The 23,761-nt window shown below is 43.5% G+C and overlaps 1 protein-coding gene across 2 annotated transcripts in view; it reads right to left on the bottom strand.

The window, feature by feature from the left end:
• LOC147688813 (ATP-binding cassette sub-family B member 5-like) overlaps nt 1–23,761 on the bottom strand; it is a 973,135-nt gene that overhangs the window by 420,731 nt on the left and 528,643 nt on the right. For both annotated transcript variants that reach the window (XM_086941722.1, XM_086941721.1), the window contains one exon: nt 22,046–22,088. In XM_086941722.1, coding sequence (XP_086797848.1) covers nt 22,046–22,088 — 43 coding nt within the window. The remainder of the gene's footprint in view (nt 1–22,045; nt 22,089–23,761) is intronic.

Here is a 23,761-nt window from a genome sequence, read left to right as displayed (position 1 = left end):
AGAAGTAACCTGCCTGAGGCGTGGCTTGTCCATCGTCTGGGGCGTAACCCTCGCGCTGATTAAGTACCTCTAGAAATCCCCATCCGGCCACTGTGGACACCGTCTGGGGCACTACTTTGTTGCCTAGTAATCAGACAAAGCCTAGGTGAAGAGCTGCGGCATATCACCGCCCTGCCCAGCAGGATGCCGTATCGAGCCCCAGGAGCAGCGAGGATGTTTTCTGGCTGCCAGGAACTTTGCTGTTGCACTGCCGGGAGAAGGCATCCCCCGCCCTCCCGCTTCCCACTCCTTGTAACAAGGGGCACCAATGTCAAGGGCCAGCGTCTTCTGTCCAGGGGAACGGGTGAGTGCCTTTCCCACTCACTCCCCTGCATCCTGAGCACTCACTGTGGTGCCGCCGGAGCAAGAGCAGCCGCCAGTGTGAGTTGGGAGAGGGGAGGCACGACAAGATACCCCACCCATAGTGGGAGCATTAGAAGTGCTCCAACCTCCATCCAGGCAGCATAAGTTGGGTCAGGCCGGTTGTGCCTGGCCGGTAACCGCTTGTAGTTTAGAAAGCACTTTGTATCCATAAAGCATGTTTGGGAGTTAAAAAAGAAAGCATTGTATGTAAAGAAACAGAACAGCCAGACACATCGTTGCCTACGGCATGTAAACATGTACAAATATTGAAAGTCACTCATACACCAAACTATGAAACATGAGGATAGCCAAAATTATAATCTGTATCTTGGTCTGTCCATCAAAGTAACAAAGTAGATTAAATTAAATACACACTAGGGCCTGGTATCTTGTCTTCAATTTCTCTTATGAAAGAAACCAGAAAAGCAGAAGGGAATTGAACATTTGTAGGGAAGTACTTTGTGTTGGAGGGATCATGAAGTGGCTACAGCACCTGGAGCTCCTGGCATTTCCGAGGCTGTGCTATCGAGTGTGCAACAAAAGACTAGCTCTGCGTTTTATCGGCATTCATCCGGTGCCATTTTGGTAGCCAACTTGCTGGTAAGCAGCGATGTCTGCAAGTCATTACAGGTGATTTTCACACCTGGTTACTTACACCAAGGTGATTCATAGTACAATTTCTAGTGCACCAAGTCATCATGTTGACGTTTGCTGGCAAAAGGTGATCCCTAAATCGAATCGAACGGTGATTTCCACAACACTGCCTACAATTGCCACCATTGTGTGCGCTTTAAGACAGCTGAATAGTGGCTTTCTGCTCATGTTTACAGAGTGGTGCTCCGAGATGCAGCAGAGAGGGCAAAGGAGGAGGGCCAGGTAGTGTGGAGTAACACATAAGACAATAGAGGAATTCGTAGGAGCGCCAGAAGGTAACACGCAACAAACCATATGGGGCAGGAGGTCAAGAAAAACAAGGGAAGTAAAAACAAAAGCAAGCTGACGACAGAGGAAACAACCATGATGGAGAAGAACCCAAAACAAATGGTGTGCATGCAAAACCTTTAAAAAATAGTCCCACAAAAGTGGGTGGAAACAGTACTTGGTCTACGGGAAACTGATAAGAGAAGCAATCGAGGAAAACACCGGGAACAACAGGAAACATTATGCTACAGCCAATAGAAATGGTTGAAAAGTAAGTAGCAAGAACAGAAACTGATGGAAAGCAAGGGGAGGATTAAAAGCCCATTTTACGTTTGATATTAAATACAATAGATGCAAGGAAAACCTAAAAAGCACTGTCTGCATTTTATAAACTTTGAGTCATGCTGGGCAGCAACTGTGCTCTTGTGAAACATGGCTAAAAGCCCTGATAAAGACAATAGCTCACATAGGTGATACCTTTTGGCTTTGGCAATTTCTGCTGGTTGGGAAGAAGGGGGAAGGGGTTAGGCAACAAAGGGGGGCAAGGAATAACATTAAGCTCAACGGGAGAGGGTATGTAAGTACACAGACGGGAGGAGAGACAGCAAGTAACAACATGGACTGGGAATGGAAGGTTCAAGCAAGATCATGGCCAGGGACAAGAGAGTGAGTGGGCGATCAATAACACAGACCCGGGTATAAGAAACAATATGAACTGGGACAAAATGATCAGGGTGAAAGCAAAAACACAGAGAGGTACATGAGAGTGGAATGTGCAAGCAACAACACACAGCAGGATGGGCATATAAGCACATAATGGAGCTGGCCTACAAATACATGAACTGTTATGGAGTGCTACAACTAAAAGAAAAAAAGTAGCTCTCAAAGCACAAGCAGCAGGGAAACATCCTTTACGACGCAACTTTTACCACGCAGTACCTTTACAACACAGGTTTTTCAACGCAAGTCATTACAACGACTTGCGCTGGGGGCGCTCTAAGATAGTTAATAGTTTAATTTACTATCCAACACCTTCCCTACTATCCACGGGGACTGGAGTTGGAATAGTAAATTAAACTATTCACTATCCAGCACCCCCCAATGCAAGTCATTGTAACGACTTGCGTTGAAAAACCTGCGTTGTAAAGGCATGCATGGTAAAAGCATGCGTTGTAACAACGTACATCCCAAGCAGCATGGGCCATGCTGCAGGGAAGGGAAAAACATACAAAGTAGTAGTGAAGTAGATACGACCTGACCAAAGTGAAGGGAGGTAACGAGAGTGATGATCAAGTTAATCATTGGCAAGCAATAGGCAGGCTCCAAGACCATTGTGCGCTAACAAAATGTCTACCAAGCAACAGCGCATTCTCTGTCTCAGACGAGACCGAAAAATGTCTGGCTTCAATGTGTAAAACAAATATTGTGCTTGTATTTCCTCAAAGCGCTAATGCTTTTGTTATGTTATAGGAGCTTATAAAGCGCACTTCTACCCAAGAGTGTCCTTTTGGTACTAATGCTCTCAACAGAAGTGCAAGGTGGTTTTCAGCTGCAGAAATATAGCTAACTACCATGCAATAAATGAAGATCCATTTAAATTCTGCATTTATCTTGTCACATATGTTGTGTTTCAAAGCACATATATGTTTAATGCCTTGAGTCAAACCTCAGAAAATAGTGGGTGAGGAGGACATTAGGAGAGGTCAAATTTACTATTCTAATGTTGGCTCTAGAATAGTTGGGATATATACAACTTTCACCCAAGTTGTCCAGGAAGCTTATTTACAATTTTAACTCCAATCTAGGAATATTTTGGGGCAAAGAAACAAAACACTCAAGTAGTTTAAAAAGGTCTAAAAGTGGTAACTTTGAATGAACTACGTTTTACCATGAGGGAGTATTAAAAAATAGAAATACCTATTTAGCAATCATTTTGTTATACCATTGCAATATTATTTAAAGATGCAGACTGGCAGCGAAACTTCTTTAAAGGGTTCCATTTTACATCTAGCAGCAGTCCTGAGCCAAATCATTCTCTAGATCACCACACTGGGAGACGTCAGTTACTCTTCCCTCAGCCTCTGGCAGATCACACTATAATGAATGAACACTTAATACATAACAGTGAATGTTAATTTGAACAAGGGCAAACTGTGTGATGTGGAAGAAGGAAATGAAACACGTTGATATTTCACTCTCCAACACAATCGCTGAGAAAACTTGACATTTTGAGTAAGGGAAATTTTAGTGTCTACTAAATGGTGAAGACCTAGCAAAGACTGAATTTATAAGCGGGTATGCTCCACGTGTCATTTACAGAACGACGATAATAACATTTCCCAGCGGATTGGCACACACATACTTATATTTCTATGTACTCTACGTGAGCTTGGCATTTGGGACACAAATGACCTAAAATTACAAAACATCAACTGTTCAAACAAATTCTGGTGAGTTTGGCACCCTGTGACGGTACGACACACAGTAAAGCACAATCCCGAGCTCGAAAACCTAAGGCAGTCCCCTCTGTGAAGGAGAGAAGGGCATGTCTCACTCACTCCACATGTAGTAGCATCGGGCACAGGGCCGGAGATGAGGACTGGGACCGTAGGAACGGAACAAGCGAAACACGGCCCGGTAGGAGCCACTTGGACAGCAGCCTGAGCTACCCGGAACCGTCAGCAGGGAATCGCAGATACTGTAGGACGAGCCGGGGGTAGGAGTGCACAGGATGATGCGTAATGACGAAAATATAGGCTGGGTGACTCCTGGCTAAAGATTGCGCCACTGGACCTGCATGACGGAGGTCGGTCAGACACACTAGTTGCAATGTGGCGAATCTCCTCACCTGCAATAACCGGATTCACCCACTGGTGGGTTTTTTCGGATGGCTTCGGGCCTAGCTCCGGCTCACTTGGATGACCAGACTCTGGCAACTGCCCTAGCCGCAGTCAGTCAATGTGTTTAGAGTCAGACGTTTTGCATTGACATCCATAAATCCACCCACTGTAGGTAGGCGCACATGTGCATCAGCTACATACTGTGAATAGGTGGCATGATCAGGCTTCAGCGATCAACATCCAAAGAGCATTTGATGAACCCTGTTATAGCTAATTGCGGCACAGGGTGCACTCTGTGCAATACACCAATTTACAATTGGCAAAAGGTCTCCTAGCCAAGGTTTAGTTACGGTTGATGTAATCAATCTTGGCCTGCTACATGAAAAAAATAGTTCAACAAAAGTGTATGGAAATAGTACTTGGTCGCCAGGAAATTGATAAGAGAAGCACAGGAAGATAAGCAACAAGAAACAGTATGCTACAGCCAACAGAAACAGAGAAAAAGTAAGTGACAAGCACAGGAACCAATAAAAAGCAAGGAAATAAATACATTTCACAAGCACAGCGCAGCGCTGTGCAAGGCAAACCTAAAATAGGAGCTCAGGCTTAGTCGGGCATCTGGCACGGGCCTGCAATGGCCTGCCCAATATCTGCATTTTTAGGTCAGTATGCGAGATGATTGTACTGTGGAATGCTCCAATTGGCTTCATTTTTTGTAAGTGTTTTTTGGCAAGAGAGCCCCCTGATCCCTAAGCCCACCTGGGGAGGTTTCACTCGTTCTCTTCATTGTTGTGCTCTGTCAAGGTCATGGCCTTTGTTTATACCACACCACCTTCTAAATTCATCAGCGGCCAGAGGTGGCAGTGTGATGTGTTGAATATGTGTGATCATTGGAAGATTAAGACCAAGTTGTTTAACTTCCATCTGTTGCTATTCCCGTAGGAAGCACCACTGATGCTGGAGAAGGCCTTGCCATAACCAAAGCTGGACCACCTACCGCTAAGCACTTGAAACATCAGACCAGGAAAACTGAAGAATCATCAGTGGAAGAGAAAACACCTGACAAAACATCACCGCAGGTTTACTGTTGGAAACTAGTAAACCCCAACACCAGTCATGAGTCAGCGCTGGATGTCATTGAGGAGGAGGAATTGGAGGCCTTGTGAAGTGCAACAGATCTGAGCATATATTCCTCTTTCTTGCATGGTCAACACCTCTCTCCTCCAACCTTTAAGAGTTAGACCTCCAGCATTAACAAAAATGAAGACCTGTGTATTCTTTGAACCAACACCTCATCACTAGATCCATCCTCCTGCAATCCTTTATACTTATCACATTCTAAGAGGTCTGCACACTACCTAGAGGCAGTTTATGCAGTGGACATGCTTTATTGCTGTAGACAAGGAGACCATAATGGAAGCTATTGATATGCTCAAAGACAATATGATCTTGGCAGTTGGTAACATTTCAGCCTTGATCACCAAGGCAACTGGAGAGGAGATCACCATGGCAGGTTGCCATCAGCAAACCTAACATGGCAACCACCAAAGGAAAGGCACGTCTCTTTTGACCTTCTGAGCTGCAACAGTATCTCATGCTATTTCCCCTAAACACATGCACACACTCATACCTGCTGTCATCTTCACCCTATATTGCCACTTGCCCCCCCCCCCACCAATCAATTCCGCAATACAAGTGGTTGAGATGCTAGAGCCATGCAACCGAGTTCCTGAGCCAATGAGCATGTAGTCTGGAAAGGGTGGAGTTGATGGATTTGGAGGAAAAGGATGAGTAGTCTTTCAAACTGAAGCAGGACGATGGAAGAAAGGTATAGTGTCTCGAGATCTGTCACAGAGTTTGCTGGTTGAATATGAGTGAAATATATGCTCTCATCTTCCTAATAAACATATTGATAATATATTCTACTTTTAGTAGTAAACAAGTCAAAACTTTGATTAGAGTATGCTGTAAAAGAAACTAAACTTTGGTAAAAAAAAAAAATCAATATAAATAACTGAGCCATCAAGTCCCAAAGGCAGATGTTGATTTTAATCCAATACATTCATAATTTTATCCCAGGTTTCAAGGAAATTATTATTTTTTAAGTTTAAAATTGATTCCTCACCCTTCCCTGTATTTATCTAACCATAAGGTTTTCTGAAAATCTCCAGTTCTAACATGAAAGCAGGGAAAGCCTCACACATTGTTGTAATCATGAACACGTTAGCAGCATATAGCTTTATGTTATGCACCATCTGTACATGCTCAAAATAAAGAATAGTAGAGATTATCAGACCATCTCTCTCTGGGCCTCTAAATTTAGAGCAAAGTGGAATCACGCTGTTGAGAAGCCCAACATAAGACTCCGTCACAGGGCTGTCATGGGAAATCAATATGCATTTAGCTTAGAATTAGTCTAAATCAAAGCAGTCAAAAGCCTTTGTTCCTGTGCACTGATGAACAGCTTCGGTAAAGCTATTCTGGTGGTTACATTTAAAATGTTCCCAGGTGGCAGACAGGAGCAATGGTCCCCAGCACCGACAGGTTGTGCTGTGTGGCTCTTCAGTGACTCTTTCATCACTCTGAACGCGGATTCGGACGAGGAGCACAAAACCAAGCAGAGGTACTTGTGTGCAGATCTCTAAATTGGAAAATCTTTAAATGGAAAAAGAGACCATTCCTTGGAACAGGGAGGTGAGAAGGCAGTGAGAAATCTGCAGTTAGGTAGATAGTTCACCAGAAAGAGTGCTACAGAAGGTAAGGCGGATATTTTTAATTGCAGATTCCTCACCTTTAGAATAGATACTGAAGCAGCACCTCCTGAGGTGGAGGGTCTGTGGTATGGACTCAAGACAAAAATGTCCTGCAGGACCAAACAGGCACAACGTAATTCCTATCAGGCCTGGCTATCAAGGCAATAGTGGTTCATGAACATGTGTACAGAAGCCCATATCATAGCGTGACAAATGATGATAATAAGCACTCCACACAGCACAACGAAGTTGGAGCAGCCCTACGATGGAATGAGCCCTCTGACCTTCCAGAGGCTGCTTATTGACCACTGCATAGCATCTCTTGATGCAGAGGACTATCCACCTTGACAAAGTCATTTTCTGCACATACTTGCCTTTCTTTTCACCAGAAAACCCAACGAAAAGCTGATTGTCCAATAGCTGGTCTTTGATGCAATCGGTGTAAAAGCTCATGCTCTCTTGCCATCCAGACACTAGTGTCTATTTTCCTTTTCGAGGGGTGAGGCAGAGTAAAGAATGCTGGGGAGGGGGATGGTTTGTAAAACATGAAAAGGAGCTCAACCTTTGGCAAAAAGGGCTCCTTGGTCCTCATTACCCGTTAGTCAGGAAGAAAAGGTAGTGTAGGACTGCTGCACCAAAAGAGCCTAAAGCTCTCTTTTGCGACAAACTGAATTATTTACAACAAGGAACACAGTCCTCAGAGTCAGAAAACACAATGAGCAGCTATGCAGCGGGCTTTAAGGGAGTACACATAAGGAAAGTCAGGACCAAAGTCCGATCCCATCACGGTGGCATCACAAAGAGTTAAGGGGAATACTTAAGTGTTAAATCTTTTAGAAACTTCATCACAATAGAGGATTGAAACAATGACAGCTGGTCCAGAAAATACATAAAGGCTGATAAGGCCAACAAATAACCTTCAATGGTGCCCACTGCAAGACATTGCAAGTCATTGATAAACCAAAGACAAAACAAACCGTAAGACAGAGGAGCAAGAGGAGCAGTGGGGGCAGGCTTGTTACTCAAAGACCCAGCATCCAGCGGGGGCGGCCAGTGTGACCGGCAGCCCCTCCCCCCCACCACCGGGTACTTGTGGAGCTCGCGCTTCCCGCTCCGCGGGAAACGCATCGCTTCAGATTAGCAAGAGGAGCAGTGGGGGCAGGCTTGCTACTCCAAGACCCAGCATCCAGCGAGGGCCGCCAGCGTGAATGGCAACCCCTCCCCCACACCACCGTCATCAGGAGGACTTAATTGACTGTGAACTTCCGCGACGCAAGACGCGCGTGAGTGGTGCCGGGCTAAGCCCGGGCAAAGTGCGGGCCGTCTGTGGCCGTCTGGGGCAGACCGAGGCAGGGCAGGGCCCGGCCCCTTGAGCCATCCTTTATGACTGGGCCTTTTAAAAGCCCTGGTAATAATCTCTTTATACAGGACGTAACAGCGCCTGCTCATTTCCATCTTATTGTCTGAAGAGTTTCTATTTCCTATTGGTAACATAGAACGCACAGTTTACTCTGATTTTTAAGACCTGTTCAGTCCCTCACCAACTATGGAAAAGTGTAAGAATACCTCGGGCACATTAGATGCATACTTATTAAGAGCCGAATCTCTAATTAATCATGAGATACACTTAACAGAGCGTAGGCTCTCACTTGACCCCTCACAGATTCCATTAATTAGGGAGGAGGACCCTAATGTTTCCTTATTATTGACAAACTCTCCTTCTTTTATTTTCTCCCTCTCACCTGTGGGTTCCCCGCTACTAAAATCATCTGACTCCCGAGAAAGGCCCCCCCAACTCCCACCCTAAGAGGCAAGTGTCCCCAAACTCGGGGTCAAACCAAAACAGGGAAAGGTCGGATAGCCAACACAAAACAGAAGTGAGGCAATCTGGCTAAAGAGGGAAAGGCGCCAGCTGGAGCTGGCTCCTGCTCAACGGGAACTCAAACAGACGAAATTCAAACACATTCTGAAGCTCAGCTTAGTCCTGTTACAGACAATTCACACATAATTGTACAAAATCCAGAGAAACACACGGAAAACCTAATAAACACCAAAAAATCTCTGACATGGTTGCCCTGTTATCCACAACTTTTGATGAGAAGATTGTCCTCATAGAGAGAAAGATGGATCAAATGAAAGAGGAATTTGTACTATTTAGAACCCGCCTTGAACCTCCCAACTCGACACTTAGTGTAAACAATATCATACCGCCTCCCAGAGTTCTCTGTAATCAATCTAATAAACCTATTCGGCTCAGTTCCCTCTCGGTCCCGCAACAAGCGAACTAAAATAATCTCTTTGGGGCCCCCAACCCGAAGAGCTCTGATAGGGAAAACAATCATACCCAAGGGCAGAAGAAGGCGAATTACAATCCCCCCAATAGCAGTCCTCAACCAAACAGAGATTCTCTAAATTTGCCACCTGCATCATGTCCCTATGTTCTGGTACTAACTGGTGTTCCACCTTTAAAACAAGGAGTGCCTGAAACCTGGCTCTCTCTACGGAACAAAGTGGTTGACTGGTTAGTACAAAACAAGCACTTTAATCCCCAGTATAGCAACCAAATCCTTATGGTTCGGAGAGTAGGCTGGGTCGGCCCTTCCCAAAAAAGTATCCAGGGTGATTGCATTGTTATTAATTTTAACACTCCACGTATTGTTTGTTTCCTTTTAGCCGTCAAGGAGGAAACCCTGTTCCCACCAAAATCAATCCTCTCTGTCCCACTTGGCTTTTTCTATAGACCAGCCCCCAACCCAACAATGAAATCCAATGGTTCTATTTTAACTCAGAATAGATTTGAACTTCTCTCACTAATAGAAGAGGTGGACTGACAATCAACTCTGCCCTCAAGCTCTGTCCGGTCTAATTTAGAGATAGTAAGAGACAATGGACAACAGTCAGCAGTCCCCGATCTCCCCCAGGATAACCTATTTTTGGTAAATACCCTGATTTCTACCCCTCGAATTGATCAGCACTCTGACGACCATGCCCTAGAGCTGATTATACCCAGCTATGAATCCAAGTTACTTCAACCAAACTCTGACGAAATAACTCACTTAGAATCAGCGGCAGTTCCCCCCTATTAATGGCCTTCTCTCAAAAGAGAAAAGCCCATTAATTCTACCATTCCAGCCAGCAGCAGAATGTTTGGAAGGGATTGCCATAAAACAAATTTTTTGGAATATCGCCGGGCTCCGATCCAAGATTAATCACGAAAGGTGGCTGGCATTTGTGCAGTGCTATGACATTCTTTGTTTTAAGGAGACCTGGGCAGTATCACCCATCCACTTAAATGGCTACAAAACTTTCTTTTCTCTGGCACTTATCTCAGCTTCAGGGCGAGCGAAAGGCGGATTCGTGATTTATGTTTCTAATCTAATTCAGCCTGTAGAAACCAGCTCCTTAAAAATGTAAACAAACTTCCAGATAATCCTAATAAATGTAAAAAATCAGCTCACATAGTGGTAGTACATTTTTACAACAACTTGCAAGAAACAAACTTAGTGGAGACACTGAAGGAAATACGCCATTTCCTTTTATACCACATTAACACTAATTACGCAAAAAAAACATGGGGTGGCGATTTTAATATATCACTATGTGAGAGAAATAATAGTACTATCTGCGGCTATCAGGACTCCCAAGAGAATAACATCATTCATTTCCCTCATTCCCTTAAAGGGGACTGCATGAATGAGACAATGACTCTAATCCAACTGGCTTTTGCCAATGAGTTGTTATCATCTCCCGTTGACTTAAGTCCCACTTCTAACGGCAGAGGAGCGTCTAGCTGTATTGATTGCATTCTCATGACCAGTGGTGTCCCGAATCTTATTCCTAACCTTACCACGCATGATTGTGCTTTTAGCGATCATTTTCCTATCTCTGTCACTATGCAATTGCCAGAAGTTCCCAAAAAATCAAAGACCTTATTTCGGGATGAAAATCTTACTATGAATTGATCAAATGGCTATGCAATAAAACGGACCCGCACTGACCCCGAAATAACAACTGAAAGGATTATCAGAGCGGCTATGACAGCAGTTAGCCTATGCCTGGCAGAGAATACATCTCCCCAGGAGATAATAACTAATTTTAAACTGATAACTAAATCTGTAAATGAGGTCTTACCCTCTTCCCCAAAGGAAAAATAAACTCTTAAGACCACCTGGTTTAATTCAACTTGCTCTAAAGCTCACTCTGCCCTTAAAGTAGCCCTTAAATAATCACCTAGAGATAAGGCCGAGGTCATTAAATTAAGAAAGCTATACAGCAGGAAACTACGACAGAGAAGGAATCAACTTAAAGAGGAACACTGGGTTGCCTTACATAATAGCTATAAAACCAATGACTCCACAGCATTCTGGGAGGTTATTAACTCATCATTCCTCTCAGGATCAAGGGAGAAAAATACAATAGAAGCTACAATCACCGAAACTGAATGGATAGCTTACTTTTCCCAGATGTTCTGTTCCTCGGACCCCAATATTCAGAAACCTGAAATCCCCTGGCAAGGGTTCGAAAACCTAAATGTACCCCCTACCACATTAGCACTGGATTTTACCCTGGATGAGGTTGTTCAAGCCTTGAAGTCAAGCAGAGGAGGGAAGGCCCCGGCCCTGGACGGGGTCCCTGTGGATCTATATAAATTTAATATGGACCGATGGGCCTCCTTATTTATTGAAGGTTCTCGAAGCCACAGGATAGGTTGGACTTGTAGACTCCTGGTCGGAGTCCAATTTGTTGCCAGTTTTTAAAAAGGGTAATCGTAAGAGTCCAACGTGTTACCGTTCCATTTCTTTACTTGACTCCCTGGGAAAGGTGGTGGGACGAATCCTATTAGAACGGTTGCAGTGCTGGATGGAAGATAACATCATCATATCTGACCTCCAGTACGGCTTCAGGGAAGGTCTTGGCACCATCGAACAGGTTCTCAACCTTACCCTGATAAGAGCCAAATACGTATATGCAAAGGGTGGGAGATTGTACATGGCATATATAGATCTGAGCGCAGCATTTGACTGCGTGGGCCATGTGAAACTCTGGGACATTCTCATAGAAATGGGGGTCGATAAGCTATTGGTCAACTACCTGCATGCAATGTATTCCAATGCAACTGCTAGGGTAAGATATGGTGAGGGGGGCCAGCTATCCTCACCCTTCAAAGTAGAGCGTGGAGTAAGGCAGGTTTGTGTCTTGGCTCCCTTCCTCTTCACACTATACACAAATGGTTTAGAAAAAGCCATGTTGGAAGGGAGCCAGGACCTCCAACTAGTCTAGAACCGCCGCATCCCCGCACTTTTATACGCGGATGATAAGGTTATTATTGCCCATACTCCCCGCGAACTGCAACGTTCCCTCAATTGTTATAATATATTTGTGTCACAACTAGACTTAAACATTAACATAAAAAAGACCTTCATAATGATGTCTGGCAAGAAGTTACGAAAGGTAAACGACATATATTTAACTAATTGCAGGATCGGGCAAACTCCAACATACCCCTACTTGGGAGTGGTTATAGACGAAAAGGGCACCTGGAAAAGGGCAATAGAGGTGAGAAAACTTCCATTTTTAAAAGCCACAATGGCCTTAGTTGGGTTTACACAGAGGCTTGGAAAAAGATCCCCTACAGAGATGCTCCAAATCTTCCACGCTAAATGCGTCAGTACTGGCATCTATGGGGCCGGTGTTTGGGGGCACGTGCAGTCTGAAACTATTCAAAAGGTTGAAAATAGCTTTCTACGATTCCTACTCGCTGTACCGCAAAGTACATCAATATACAGCTGCCATATAGAGCTGGGCATTCTTTATATTTCGGGTACCATCCGGATGCAACCAGTACTGTTGTGACACCGTATTTGGACATCTAACAAACTAACGTTCACTCAGGCAATTATGTCAGACTGCCTCAAGTTAGAACTTGTCCGTAAGATCTCATGGCTACAGGATGTTAAGATGTTCCTTTGCGATCTGGGTCTAGAGAATTACTATTATAATCCCCTAGAAATGGCTAGGATCTCTAGAAAAGCGCTAAGGAACGTATGTTTAAACCATCTAGCTGATCTTCGATTGACTATTTAAATTAACAAACTTTCTGTGCAGCACTCATTGTTAATCCAAACAACAGATTCAATCCAGCCTTATCTAACTATGAAGCTGACCACCTTTGATATATTTTTATTGACTAGATTCAGACTAAATATCTTTTATCGCCTTTTAACTTTCCCATGTACAAATGATTGGTCAAAGCAGCTAACTAAGTGTCCTTGTGATGGTATCTCAACGCAGTCACTCCTTCATGTAACGTTATTCTGTAAATTTTATGCTGAACCTCGGAAACGCTGGCTGACCCCAATGCTCAAAATTATGGGTTTTCGATATTGTCGACCCTCTCTCCTGGCTCTTCAAAGTTTGGAAACAGACCTTATAGTTATAAATGTGGCAAGGTTTTTAAAATGTTGTGTTAGGCACCGAACCAACCTATAGTTTGAAACCAATCTTTTTCTAAAAGCACTGCCAAAAGAAGCTGCTAATATATCCATGAAAAATGATGTATTGAGATTTTTTGTAATGTATTTTATCTTGCGCTTTTTGCACAGTATAGAAATCAGAGCACCCAGGGCTCCCTATGATGGAATTCTGGTGAACCCATGCCTTTTATAATTATCCAAAAGTACCTGGAAGATCCCAGATTGAACTATGCAGTTTATTTAATTAATTTGCACAAGAGTACCTGTGATCTGAATGTTTACTATTTTCTTAACTCGCTTGAATTTAGAACTGTTTTGTACCTTTTAAAGCCACATAAGAACACTTTGATGAGCCTAGAATGAATTACGCACTTTATTTGAGCTATTTTGCACCTGAGGCTTTTTAAGAAGAACGTTTGTCATTTCCTAAACTCGTCTCATCTTGGAACTGACTCTGGAACTGTTTTGGACTTTTCAGAACGAAAAAGCTAGCCTAGGTTGCTAGAGCTATATATTTTGCATGATTTTTAAAATGTTGACAATGTTATTAAGAATTATGTATTTCTGGTGTTTTTAATATGTGTATTTGTAATTGCTTATATGATTGTGCATCGCAAACCGAATAAAGCGTATTTCCTACACTCAGAAGTTTAACATGGAACACGTTGATGTTGCAAACACCATCATAGCCAAATATTTATCCCAGTGCATGATGTAAATGATCTTAGTTTTGGGGTACCGTGCATCAAGGATAACTCAACTGCCACCGCTCAATTTCCACTCACGGAGGTGTAGAATGCGCAGGCCTGGGTACACAACCCCGCCTGCTACTGCAACAGAAGTTCCTCTCAATGCAGAAGCCTGATTTGAGGACAGATGCTCATGTCCAAAACTTCTGTGTACTACACTTACCTGGCCAAATCAGAGACACCGAGGTGATTTAGAGCCAGTTATTCCTAATCTTCTTCAGACCTTGGGCATGGAGAGTCAGAGGCAGAAAAGCATAAAGAAGCCCCATGCTACACGCTAGTCTGAATGAGTCTCCTTGGAAGAGTTTTCCAGGAAACTCCACTGTGCAGACATTTTGACACTGCATTCTCAACAGTGCTGAAAATATCCAGACAGGGTTCTCCCACAATAACCCTTTTAACCAAGGGAGTCAACCACGCTAATAAAGTACATTGTGGACTGACTTACCCTTTTTTAGACACACTTCACTTCACGACTACACTTTCCCTGCCCTCTCACACGCATGCACCACATGGCTGGAACAAAAGATCTCCGATAAAGAGCCCCGGTTTCGGGAGCCCGTCAGACATTGCAGCACCAGTCTGACGAGGAGCAGAACCCATATAAAGAAAGCATAACAACTAGGTTACTGGGTGTGTGAGGGTTTTAGTTCCAACAAGGGAATTTCCCTACCTCTGCTCTTCACTACACTCACACGGACTTTTCTTTACCTCCTCCTCCCTGGGGAACTTTGTACTCTCTTTTGTGTTACTACTTTGGTGAATGTTTAACATGTTAAATCACCAGAGCAAAGAAAGCACTTTACTCCGTTAGTGGCCTGGGGTAGGGGAAAATTAGCCGATTATCAAGGGAAGTGTTCAGCCTACTGGGCTCCTGCAAGTCCTTGTAGAGGTTATTGTCACCATAAGAAGGGAGCAAGTCATCCCTCTCATATTTACTGTCACCTCTGAAGGCTGTCTCACTCTAATCAGAGGTGGAGCAAAAACGTTAGTGGAGCACCTGAGAATTGTTCCGTGGCAGAAGCAGTGTCCTATCTGAATCTGACTGAATGGGGACCAGGTGTGTCAGAATGGATTCAGGAAGTGACCTCGGTCCAGGCCCCAACAAGTTCAACTCTGAGTTGGACACCCATATTGATAAAGTCTTCTTCAGGCACTGGGGGTGTTGTGGCCTGCTTCGAAGCCGGAGAGACTGGTGCAGATTTTGGCATCAGAAAGGAAGTCAGCACTGAAGCTGGTACAGAACTCAAAGTGGGTTCTAGAGCCAGAGACAGCACCTAGGAAAGATCCTCCAGTGGTAACCTAACTGTAGGCCCCTGTGGATTCTTGGGGCCTGAATGCAAACTAGAGGGAACTAGAAGACTGCCAAAGATGCAAAATATGGCCTCCGTAAAGCCTTGCTATGTTGCAACAGTGCTGATGACCCAGGGAACTCTGGCCAGCATCAGGATCAATTGTGGAATCAGCTCCTCTGTGGATCTGGAGTGAAGCAGAGTGGCACAGTGACACACTCCCAACTTCTCTGGAGGTAGAGAGTGGCAGGATGGGTACGAGTCCAAATAGACTTTCTTGTATTTCCACTTTAACCTTGCTCTGTACTTACCCGAAGACTTGAACCGCAACAAGGATGTGTTGAAGAAAACACATCCTGAGTGGGTCCACATTCTCTACTTAGAATGATAGCAGGACTTTCATGGTTTCTTTCACTGTTCGTCAACATACTACCTACTTTCACCATCATGGATCACCTTTGGATTCATGAGAACACATTCTTCATGTGACTTTGTGTACTGCTATGAGCCCAAACACCACAGGCATACCTCATGTATGTCTGTGTTTGTGACAGTCCAGAAATGTTTAAATCCTATCGTTTTAGGAGGAATTATAGTTCCCTTGAACACTGGTTGGAGAATTCTTGAAAAACAGCTTTGTATCCACATCCGAAAGCAGAGAAAGAAAGGAACTGACATAAGAGTACATGGGTGGTGTTTATATTTGGCTCGCTCTATCTCTTCCAGGGAGGAATTGAGTCACTGATAATCCACACATCACCACAAGTGCTCTGCACAGGAGCTCTGCCGTGAAAGCTTTCTAAGCCCAGTCTGGCACACAGAGATGTGAGGAATCTGCAGTCATGAGTATCCATCAAAATAGGACCACCTCTAAGTGCCTGCACTATTGCAAAATGTTCGAGCAGGCAAAAAGAGCAGCCAATTATTTCCAAATTGTATGCCTTATAAATTCTACAAATCTGTGTGCAGGAAATTGACTAAATAATATCCAATCTAAATATCAAGGACTTCGCAAAAAACAAGGAATTTTAATTTAGGATGGAATTACTTGATAAACTGCTGGATGAGTGGCGTCTTGTCCTTTTCCAGGAAATAGATTGTCAGCTACTGCGTTCTTTCATGTTCCAGAAAGACCTGATTCCAAGACTGATTTAACCCCCCTACCCCCACAAAAAATGGTTACGATCTTTTGAAAAAAGCCCTATACAATTCTGTACACAGGCCACGGACACTATTGACTGTTATATTTGCCTAGCTCCAAGAATATCCTGCTATTCCTCAGAAAAAAACTAACGCTTCAATATAATTACCAACAGCTGTCAATTAAAATTGCCTTTTTGATTACACATATTTTGGTAAAAATCAAAACGTGTCTGTATTATAGAGATTAGGCTTCGTACTTTGTAATGTTATGTGTTTGTTCATAGAGCTTACTCGAGCTGAAAGGAATATATATATATACATCAGAAGTGAAACGTCAAACGCTTGTTACACTAGTTAATTAGCCTCACTTTTATTTCACATACCACCTAAATTATAGCCTTGAAAAGGAAACCCAGACTTTGCCGTTTCCCAAAATAACATATTTCATCACAGTTCAAATTTCCACCCCCACTACATTTAACCATGTTGGTGAACTTGGCTGCTATTACTGACAGAAGAATATATTTTGTTAAACCTTTTTGGCTTCGGAACAAAAAAGCACCAAGCAATCTGCAAAAAATTAGAGTAAGGCTTGTTGCATAAATCTACGCTCTGCTCCGAATCTGGAATAACCAGGTCGCAGGCAGGTATTATGAACGCTTCTTTATTTGAATTAATCAGGTTACAAAAGATATGGAACACTCTGGGAGGAGCACAGATTTACCGCTCAGCATCTTACTCTCACCTGATCAAGTACCAGACTGGTACTGTCTATTATCCACTCTCACCCATGTAGCCATCCATCGACCCAAGCACAAGCACTCATCCATCAAACCCAACCAAACATTCATCCATCCATCCATCCACACTAACATCCATCCAACTACCCAACCTCACCAATCCATCTAGCTACCCACCCACTAGTGTATGTACCCCCAGCCATTCACACGTATAATCCCCCTGTATGTAACCACCCATCCGTCAATTCATTCACTCTTCTTAATCCATTCATCCTCCTTCTATGTTACAACCAGCCCATCAATCCATTCATTCAACCAACATCCATATTTGTTTACTTGTGTCCATATGTGCGCTGCCTATGTCTATACAAAATCTCTGGAACCAGCATGGGAAGTATTTTTGCCCCGTCCCTGGCGAACCTGTATGTTCACAAATTTGAACAGACCACGGTACTACATGCGAGCAACCCACATTTCACGTCTATTATCTGGTGGAAGAGATATATAGACGATGTCTTGTTAGTGTGGAGAGGGTCCCAAGAATCCATTCTACAATTCCACGAATGGCTCAATCATCAAAATGACTACCTCCGTTTCACTATTGAAATAAGTAAGGAAAGAGTAGCCTTCCTGGATCTTTCAATCTACTGTACAGCGAATGGCCTACAGAGCGAACTCTACCGTAAACCAATGGCACGCAACTCCCTCCTATTGTATGAGAGTCAACATCCCAAGGCCCTAAGGGATAACCTCCCATTTGGGCAATTCCTACGAGTCCGCAGGAACTGCTCCACCGCTGAAAGTTTTGAACGACATGCCGGTGAACTGTCCAATCAGCTTCTGGCAAGGCATTACCCCAAAAGACTGGTGAATCGCTCATGCAAAAGAGCAGCCAACAACCACCGGGCTGCGCTACTGGAACCTAAACCTGCCAAACCACCGACAGAACGACTCACTCTCGTGAGTACTTATAACACCAAGTCAAATAAGGTTCAGAAAATTATCAAGAAACACTGGCGCATTCTTAATAGCGGGAAGGACAAACTTGAATTCCCCCTATTTGCGTTCAAACGCTCCAAAAACTTAAGGGATCGACTGGTACATACCCGTCCCAAAACCACTGCCAAGAGAGAAGTGGGCACCCTTTGGGACCTGCCACCTGTTACAGGCCACCACCCTTGTGGTAACTGTTCTGTCTGTCCACTCACCTCTAAGATCACTAGCGTGGATATCGGGACAGATCGACCTTGGGAGTTGAGGCAATTCTCCAATTGCAACAGCAACAACCTTATCTATCTCCTCACATGCATCTGTAACGAGCGATATGTTGGCATGGCCACCAGAAAGGTTAGAGTGAGAATGCAGGAACATAAGAGTACATTCCGCTGCAAAAAAGATATCTCGAAACTTACCAAACACTTTATCGAGCATAATCATAGTGAAAACGATTTCCATTGGCATGTCCTTGAAAAACCACACATCCCCACCCATGTAAGCGATGTGTCCAACTTCCTATTTCGCAAAGAGCAAAGATGGGTGTACAGATTGGGTACTGATCAACACGGACTGAATGACGACATCCCATGGTTCAGTCTCTCCTAATTTCCCCACCAGGCAATTTTGACCAGCCACTGAACAACCACGGGGTCCTTTGCACATCACTGGAACTACCCGAATGTTGAGAATGACGTCATCGAGTAGTTCGAGCCTCAGTATGAGGTTACGTCGTTGTATCTCTGGCTGATTGGTTGGGAACTTTTTCTCTAACCATTCAAGTAAGAATGACGAACACTGTTCTGAGCCTCCCCCTGACTCAGTCACAGCTCGAGACAACGACGGACAGGTAAGACGATAGCTCCGCTAGCACCCTCGGCGGGCTACGTTTGACATCAACCCATAGCCTTGTCAATAGAACATCTCTCGAGTCCCTTTGGACTCGCGGCGGGTGGGTGCAATGAGGGGCACTGACACGAGAGCGCGTCCAGGTGTATGACAGTATACCCTACGTCCAGAACACGTTTGACTTCATGTAGTATGCATGAGAGTAGATCTACCTGATCCCTCCATAACCATAACCATGAGGTCGGTTTCTGTTCCCGTAGAGCGGGGTCTCACATATCCTGAGCCAGGTCCAGGAAGAGGTGAGGTCCACTCCCCGGAAGTACTGGGTGAGTATCACAGGTTGATAAAGTTCTTGACTCGATGCTTGGTAATACTCAGACCAGGGTTGCTGAAAGTGTTTCACTTGTATGTTTGTCCCCCGACTACAGTAACCGAGTACCTGCTTCCGAAGAGGAGTACGCACAGAAGAAGGAACACTATATCCTTTTCTGGCTCTTTTCACTTGTGTGTTTTTTTGTATAATTTTTCACACTTTACTACACTTATACAGGCAGTAGCACCATCTAGAACAGAGACCCTGAAGAAAGCCCGAGGTCACTCCCTCTTAGGCTGAAACATGTTGGTCTCCGCGCAGATATTTGTTATCAATGCGATAAGTTTACCAGTCTGTTCTTGTTTTTAATCAGGAAGGGGCCAACGCTTATTAAAATTTCTTTTGTTAGTTCCCTATCCTATTTTAAATCACCACTTATTCCTTTTTGCACTGCACCTTTCCCATTGAATCAACAGCATTTGTGATACCTGTGTGATTGTGGTCGCTACCCCGAACCATCCGAGAGGGTATGCTTGTGATCTCAATGGTCAGGAGACACAATACCCGCCAGGGATTACCAAATGATAATATTGATCTTGTAAGACTTTGATGGGAATCCAAAACAACTGGGGTGACTCACGATTACAGGTGTTTCATTTATTGGCGATTCGGTCTGTTACTGTTTATATTCCTATAGTACTAACTAGACATAGGTTTTATAGCAGCAAACACTTTTCTGGTTTCAGCTCCTAGACCCCTAAGTACCTTGTGTATAATTATGTCTATACATTTACATATGGATATTCTTTATGTTTCCGACATACTGCCATTACAACATAAAATATTAACACCTAAAACAAACCAGAAAAATTGAATTTTCCAAAGGTGGTTCAACTTGGGAGCACGGGCAATTGTTTCCATACGAGTACAAACAACAGAGAATAAAGGCACCATTATTGGGCACAATCAATTATAAAATAGGAACATAGGAACATTTCAGCACTCAGGTACATTGGGGGTGGCAATGTCAATTTACATGGAACAATGGCTGTTAGTAGAAGTACATGCCATTTTCTTTGTGCCAAGAGTATACATGGTTGCTCACCATGTTGAATTTTGGACGCCTAAAAACAGAGCTACTGCTAGCACAAGATGGAAAAGCTCCCATACACTGTGAAGAGAAAAGCGACATGTACGGGGTGTGGGGATACAATGGACAAGAGCTGTTTGTGTTAGTGCTGAGAGAGGCATGTGGTACGGTAACTAAATTGTGAATTTTTTTATGCAGCAAATTCTGTGGCACAAAAGGTGCCATTTCTTCTGCTGTAAACGTTTGTGTGCACACATACTTAAATCCCGGGTAATCTGCTCATGCCAAATACTTTACATTATTTTAATCTCTAAAGGTTGCTTTTAAGATATAAGCACCGGATATTAGTGTAATACTAAATAATACATACATTTGTTGGGACGGAAAAGTCCCTCGCATGGTAACCGGACATGCACCCCTGTCCCAAATATAATGATGTCTGGATCTCGGGTGCTGATTTTAGGTGTTATGGGTGAACATGGATCCTGCATGTGCACCATTAACTAAGCCTATCTCATGGATTGCAGCACATTTGGACAGGGAGGGGTGCCCAAAGCACTGCCCTCATAGTGGTGAAAGGCTACTGCCTATAACCCGAGTTACGCAGCATGATCGAGGTGTTGGCAGCATACTGTGTAGTGATCAGTAGGAGGGAACAGGTCCTTATCACCTGGCACTGGAGTGAGGCCTACAGGCTTACTCATTTAAATGTCCCCTGCTGCGTGCTTAACATACCATTGGCCTACATTAGTTTGGTGTGTAGTGCTGGGCAGATCATGTGCTTTATGCATATGCTCAGTGTATGTTTCCTTGTGAGTGGTGTAATACAGAGATAATGCTGTGCTGCGCAGTACGCGTATACAAAAAGCATGTGCTGGGTGTATGTGTGCCTGTAAATGATACAATACAGAAAGGATGTTGTGCTGTGCAGCACGTGTTTGCTACATACATGTGATGAATGTATGTGTCCTTGAATGGTACAATACAGAGAGAATGTTGTGCTGTGCAGACCGTGTTTGCTACAAACATGTGATGAGTGTATGTGTGCCTGTGAATGGTACAATACATGGAAGATTCTGGGTTCCATTTCGGGTGACCCAGGATTGACTGCCAGAACATGAGGAGAGAAGGTAAAGGACCCCCTCCCACCCCCACACACAAGGATTTGGACACCATCCCAAGAAGCCTTGGACTGTCCGACCCGTGCTACCACTGAGAGTAAAGTGCTTAAGGGGGACTTAGCCCAGATGTTCAGGATCCATAGTATGTGTGGCCATGGGACTTCAGAAGTAAAAGGCCTCAACCCTCACAGTTGGGCCCAGTAGTTCCTGCTTGCCCCTTAGCCCTCTGAAAGGGGTTCTGACAACATTCAGAATGCAGATTGATAGTAATGGCAAAATACCAGATGAAAGACTTATGTTTTTCTTTAACACTGTTTTTCTTAGTGGAGTAACACGGAATATGGTGTAGCTTTAGAGGGTACTCACTCTGTCATTTGGTCTTCAAATGGCCTGAGATCAGCACAGATTGCTGTAAAAATAAAAATAAAAATCAGTAAGCAAAGAAAAGCACAATCGGACCTACAAGTTTAGCTGGTAGTAACATTAAGTATTACCAAGGTTGTATACATGTATAATCAATCTCAATGAGGCAAATACTCATATTTTAATAGTACTTTTAGTGCTAAAGTGCTGACTGAATGATTGTTGTATGCTGGCAAGGCAGATCAGTGTGGTAAGAACTCAATGGTTAGGTCTGCATGTTACCAGCACTTTTTAGTCACAGCTTCCAAATCAGCAAAAAAATTGCTGTAGCAAGAAACATAAGATAACAAGCTATATTTATTACTATATTCAGGATACTAGATAATACTAGTCAAATCAAAATAATTTTGGATGGCATTCCTTTATTAAGCTAATGACGTGTTCAATGTTCTTTTCCACCTACTATGTTGTTGCCTCCTGGCTCCCAATTATTTATGGGGGGGCGTGGTGTGGGGGCGGCAGTAACTTTATGTATAGAGAATGATGCCTACCCGGCTGAACCTATTGATTATTTGTCATACAATGCACATAAATCTAATGTATCATGCAGACAAATCAACAATCATACTTCATTATCTTACCAGTTTTTTGGTGTTTATAACATTTTCACAAGAGTGACCACAAATTCTATACATTAAAATAATAACATGGAATGGTGCACCCAAAAATTGGAAAGTCCACAGTTCTGCATCCATTAAAAATGTCCTTAATTGAGTTTCAATGTATTTCGTACAGATGGACAAGAAAACAGCCTGTTTTCTTGGACTTTCCAATTTCTGGGTGCACCATTCCCGGTTACTATTTTCATATGTTGCTGCTTGGCAGCGGAGTCATGCAACAGCTGGTACCAAGCTCCGATTGAAAGGAACTGTGTGGGAGGTGGGGCTCCAGATGTCCGCCATTGTTTGGTTTTCCATAAAATTCTACACATTTCCTGATATTCTTAACTGTGCTTTATCAGTGTTATAACGGACAGTTGTTGGTGCTCCCAAGTAAGCAGATCAGTGAGATTTGTTGCAAGTGAATACCTCCACCAGTGCACAAGATGTACATGAGAAGAATAAAACAATATGTGTACAACAATTCTGTTTATTTTTATGTTTCATACGATAGTAAGAATATACAAATTAAGAGTGTAAATACAGAGATATTTACACAGAAGAAGGGAAAGGTGGGTAGGAAATCGTTTTGACCACAAGTCCTGTATTGTTAAGAGTCACGTGGAGAGTCGGTCCCTTCAGCAAGCGTGTGTACACTGTTGAATCTAGGACCTTCCTGGCTTACGTGAGTGGATGGCCGCACAGCATGGGCTCTTTATAGGTAAGGTGGTCCCTTGGCATGTGGTGCCAACGTGTTTCGACCACCTGCATTTATGAGGGCTCCTCATAGAGGCGAGTGTAAAAACACCGTGGGGAGCAGATATATTTTAGTAAGAGGTGGGTAATTATATGGCTACTCCCAAAAATTGGGTGCATGGCTTAGCATAATTAATTTTACTTATGGTCCAGGCATATGTGGATGATAATTGATGGGACCTGTAAGGAGATAATGGTGTTAAAATGAAGTGTAGAATTTTTATTAGAACAAGAAGGTTACATGTACAACAAACTGGTTAACCACAATGGATAAAGTTACCATGAAGTGTCCTCCAGAAATTAG

The sequence above is a fragment of the Lissotriton vulgaris genome, chromosome 10, assembly GCF_964263255.1.
Source record: "Lissotriton vulgaris chromosome 10, aLisVul1.2, whole genome shotgun sequence".
Taxonomy (NCBI): domain Eukaryota; kingdom Metazoa; phylum Chordata; class Amphibia; order Caudata; family Salamandridae; genus Lissotriton; species Lissotriton vulgaris.
The sequence above is the reverse complement of the archived record's forward strand: the minus strand, read 5'-3'. Positions and strand labels throughout refer to the sequence as shown.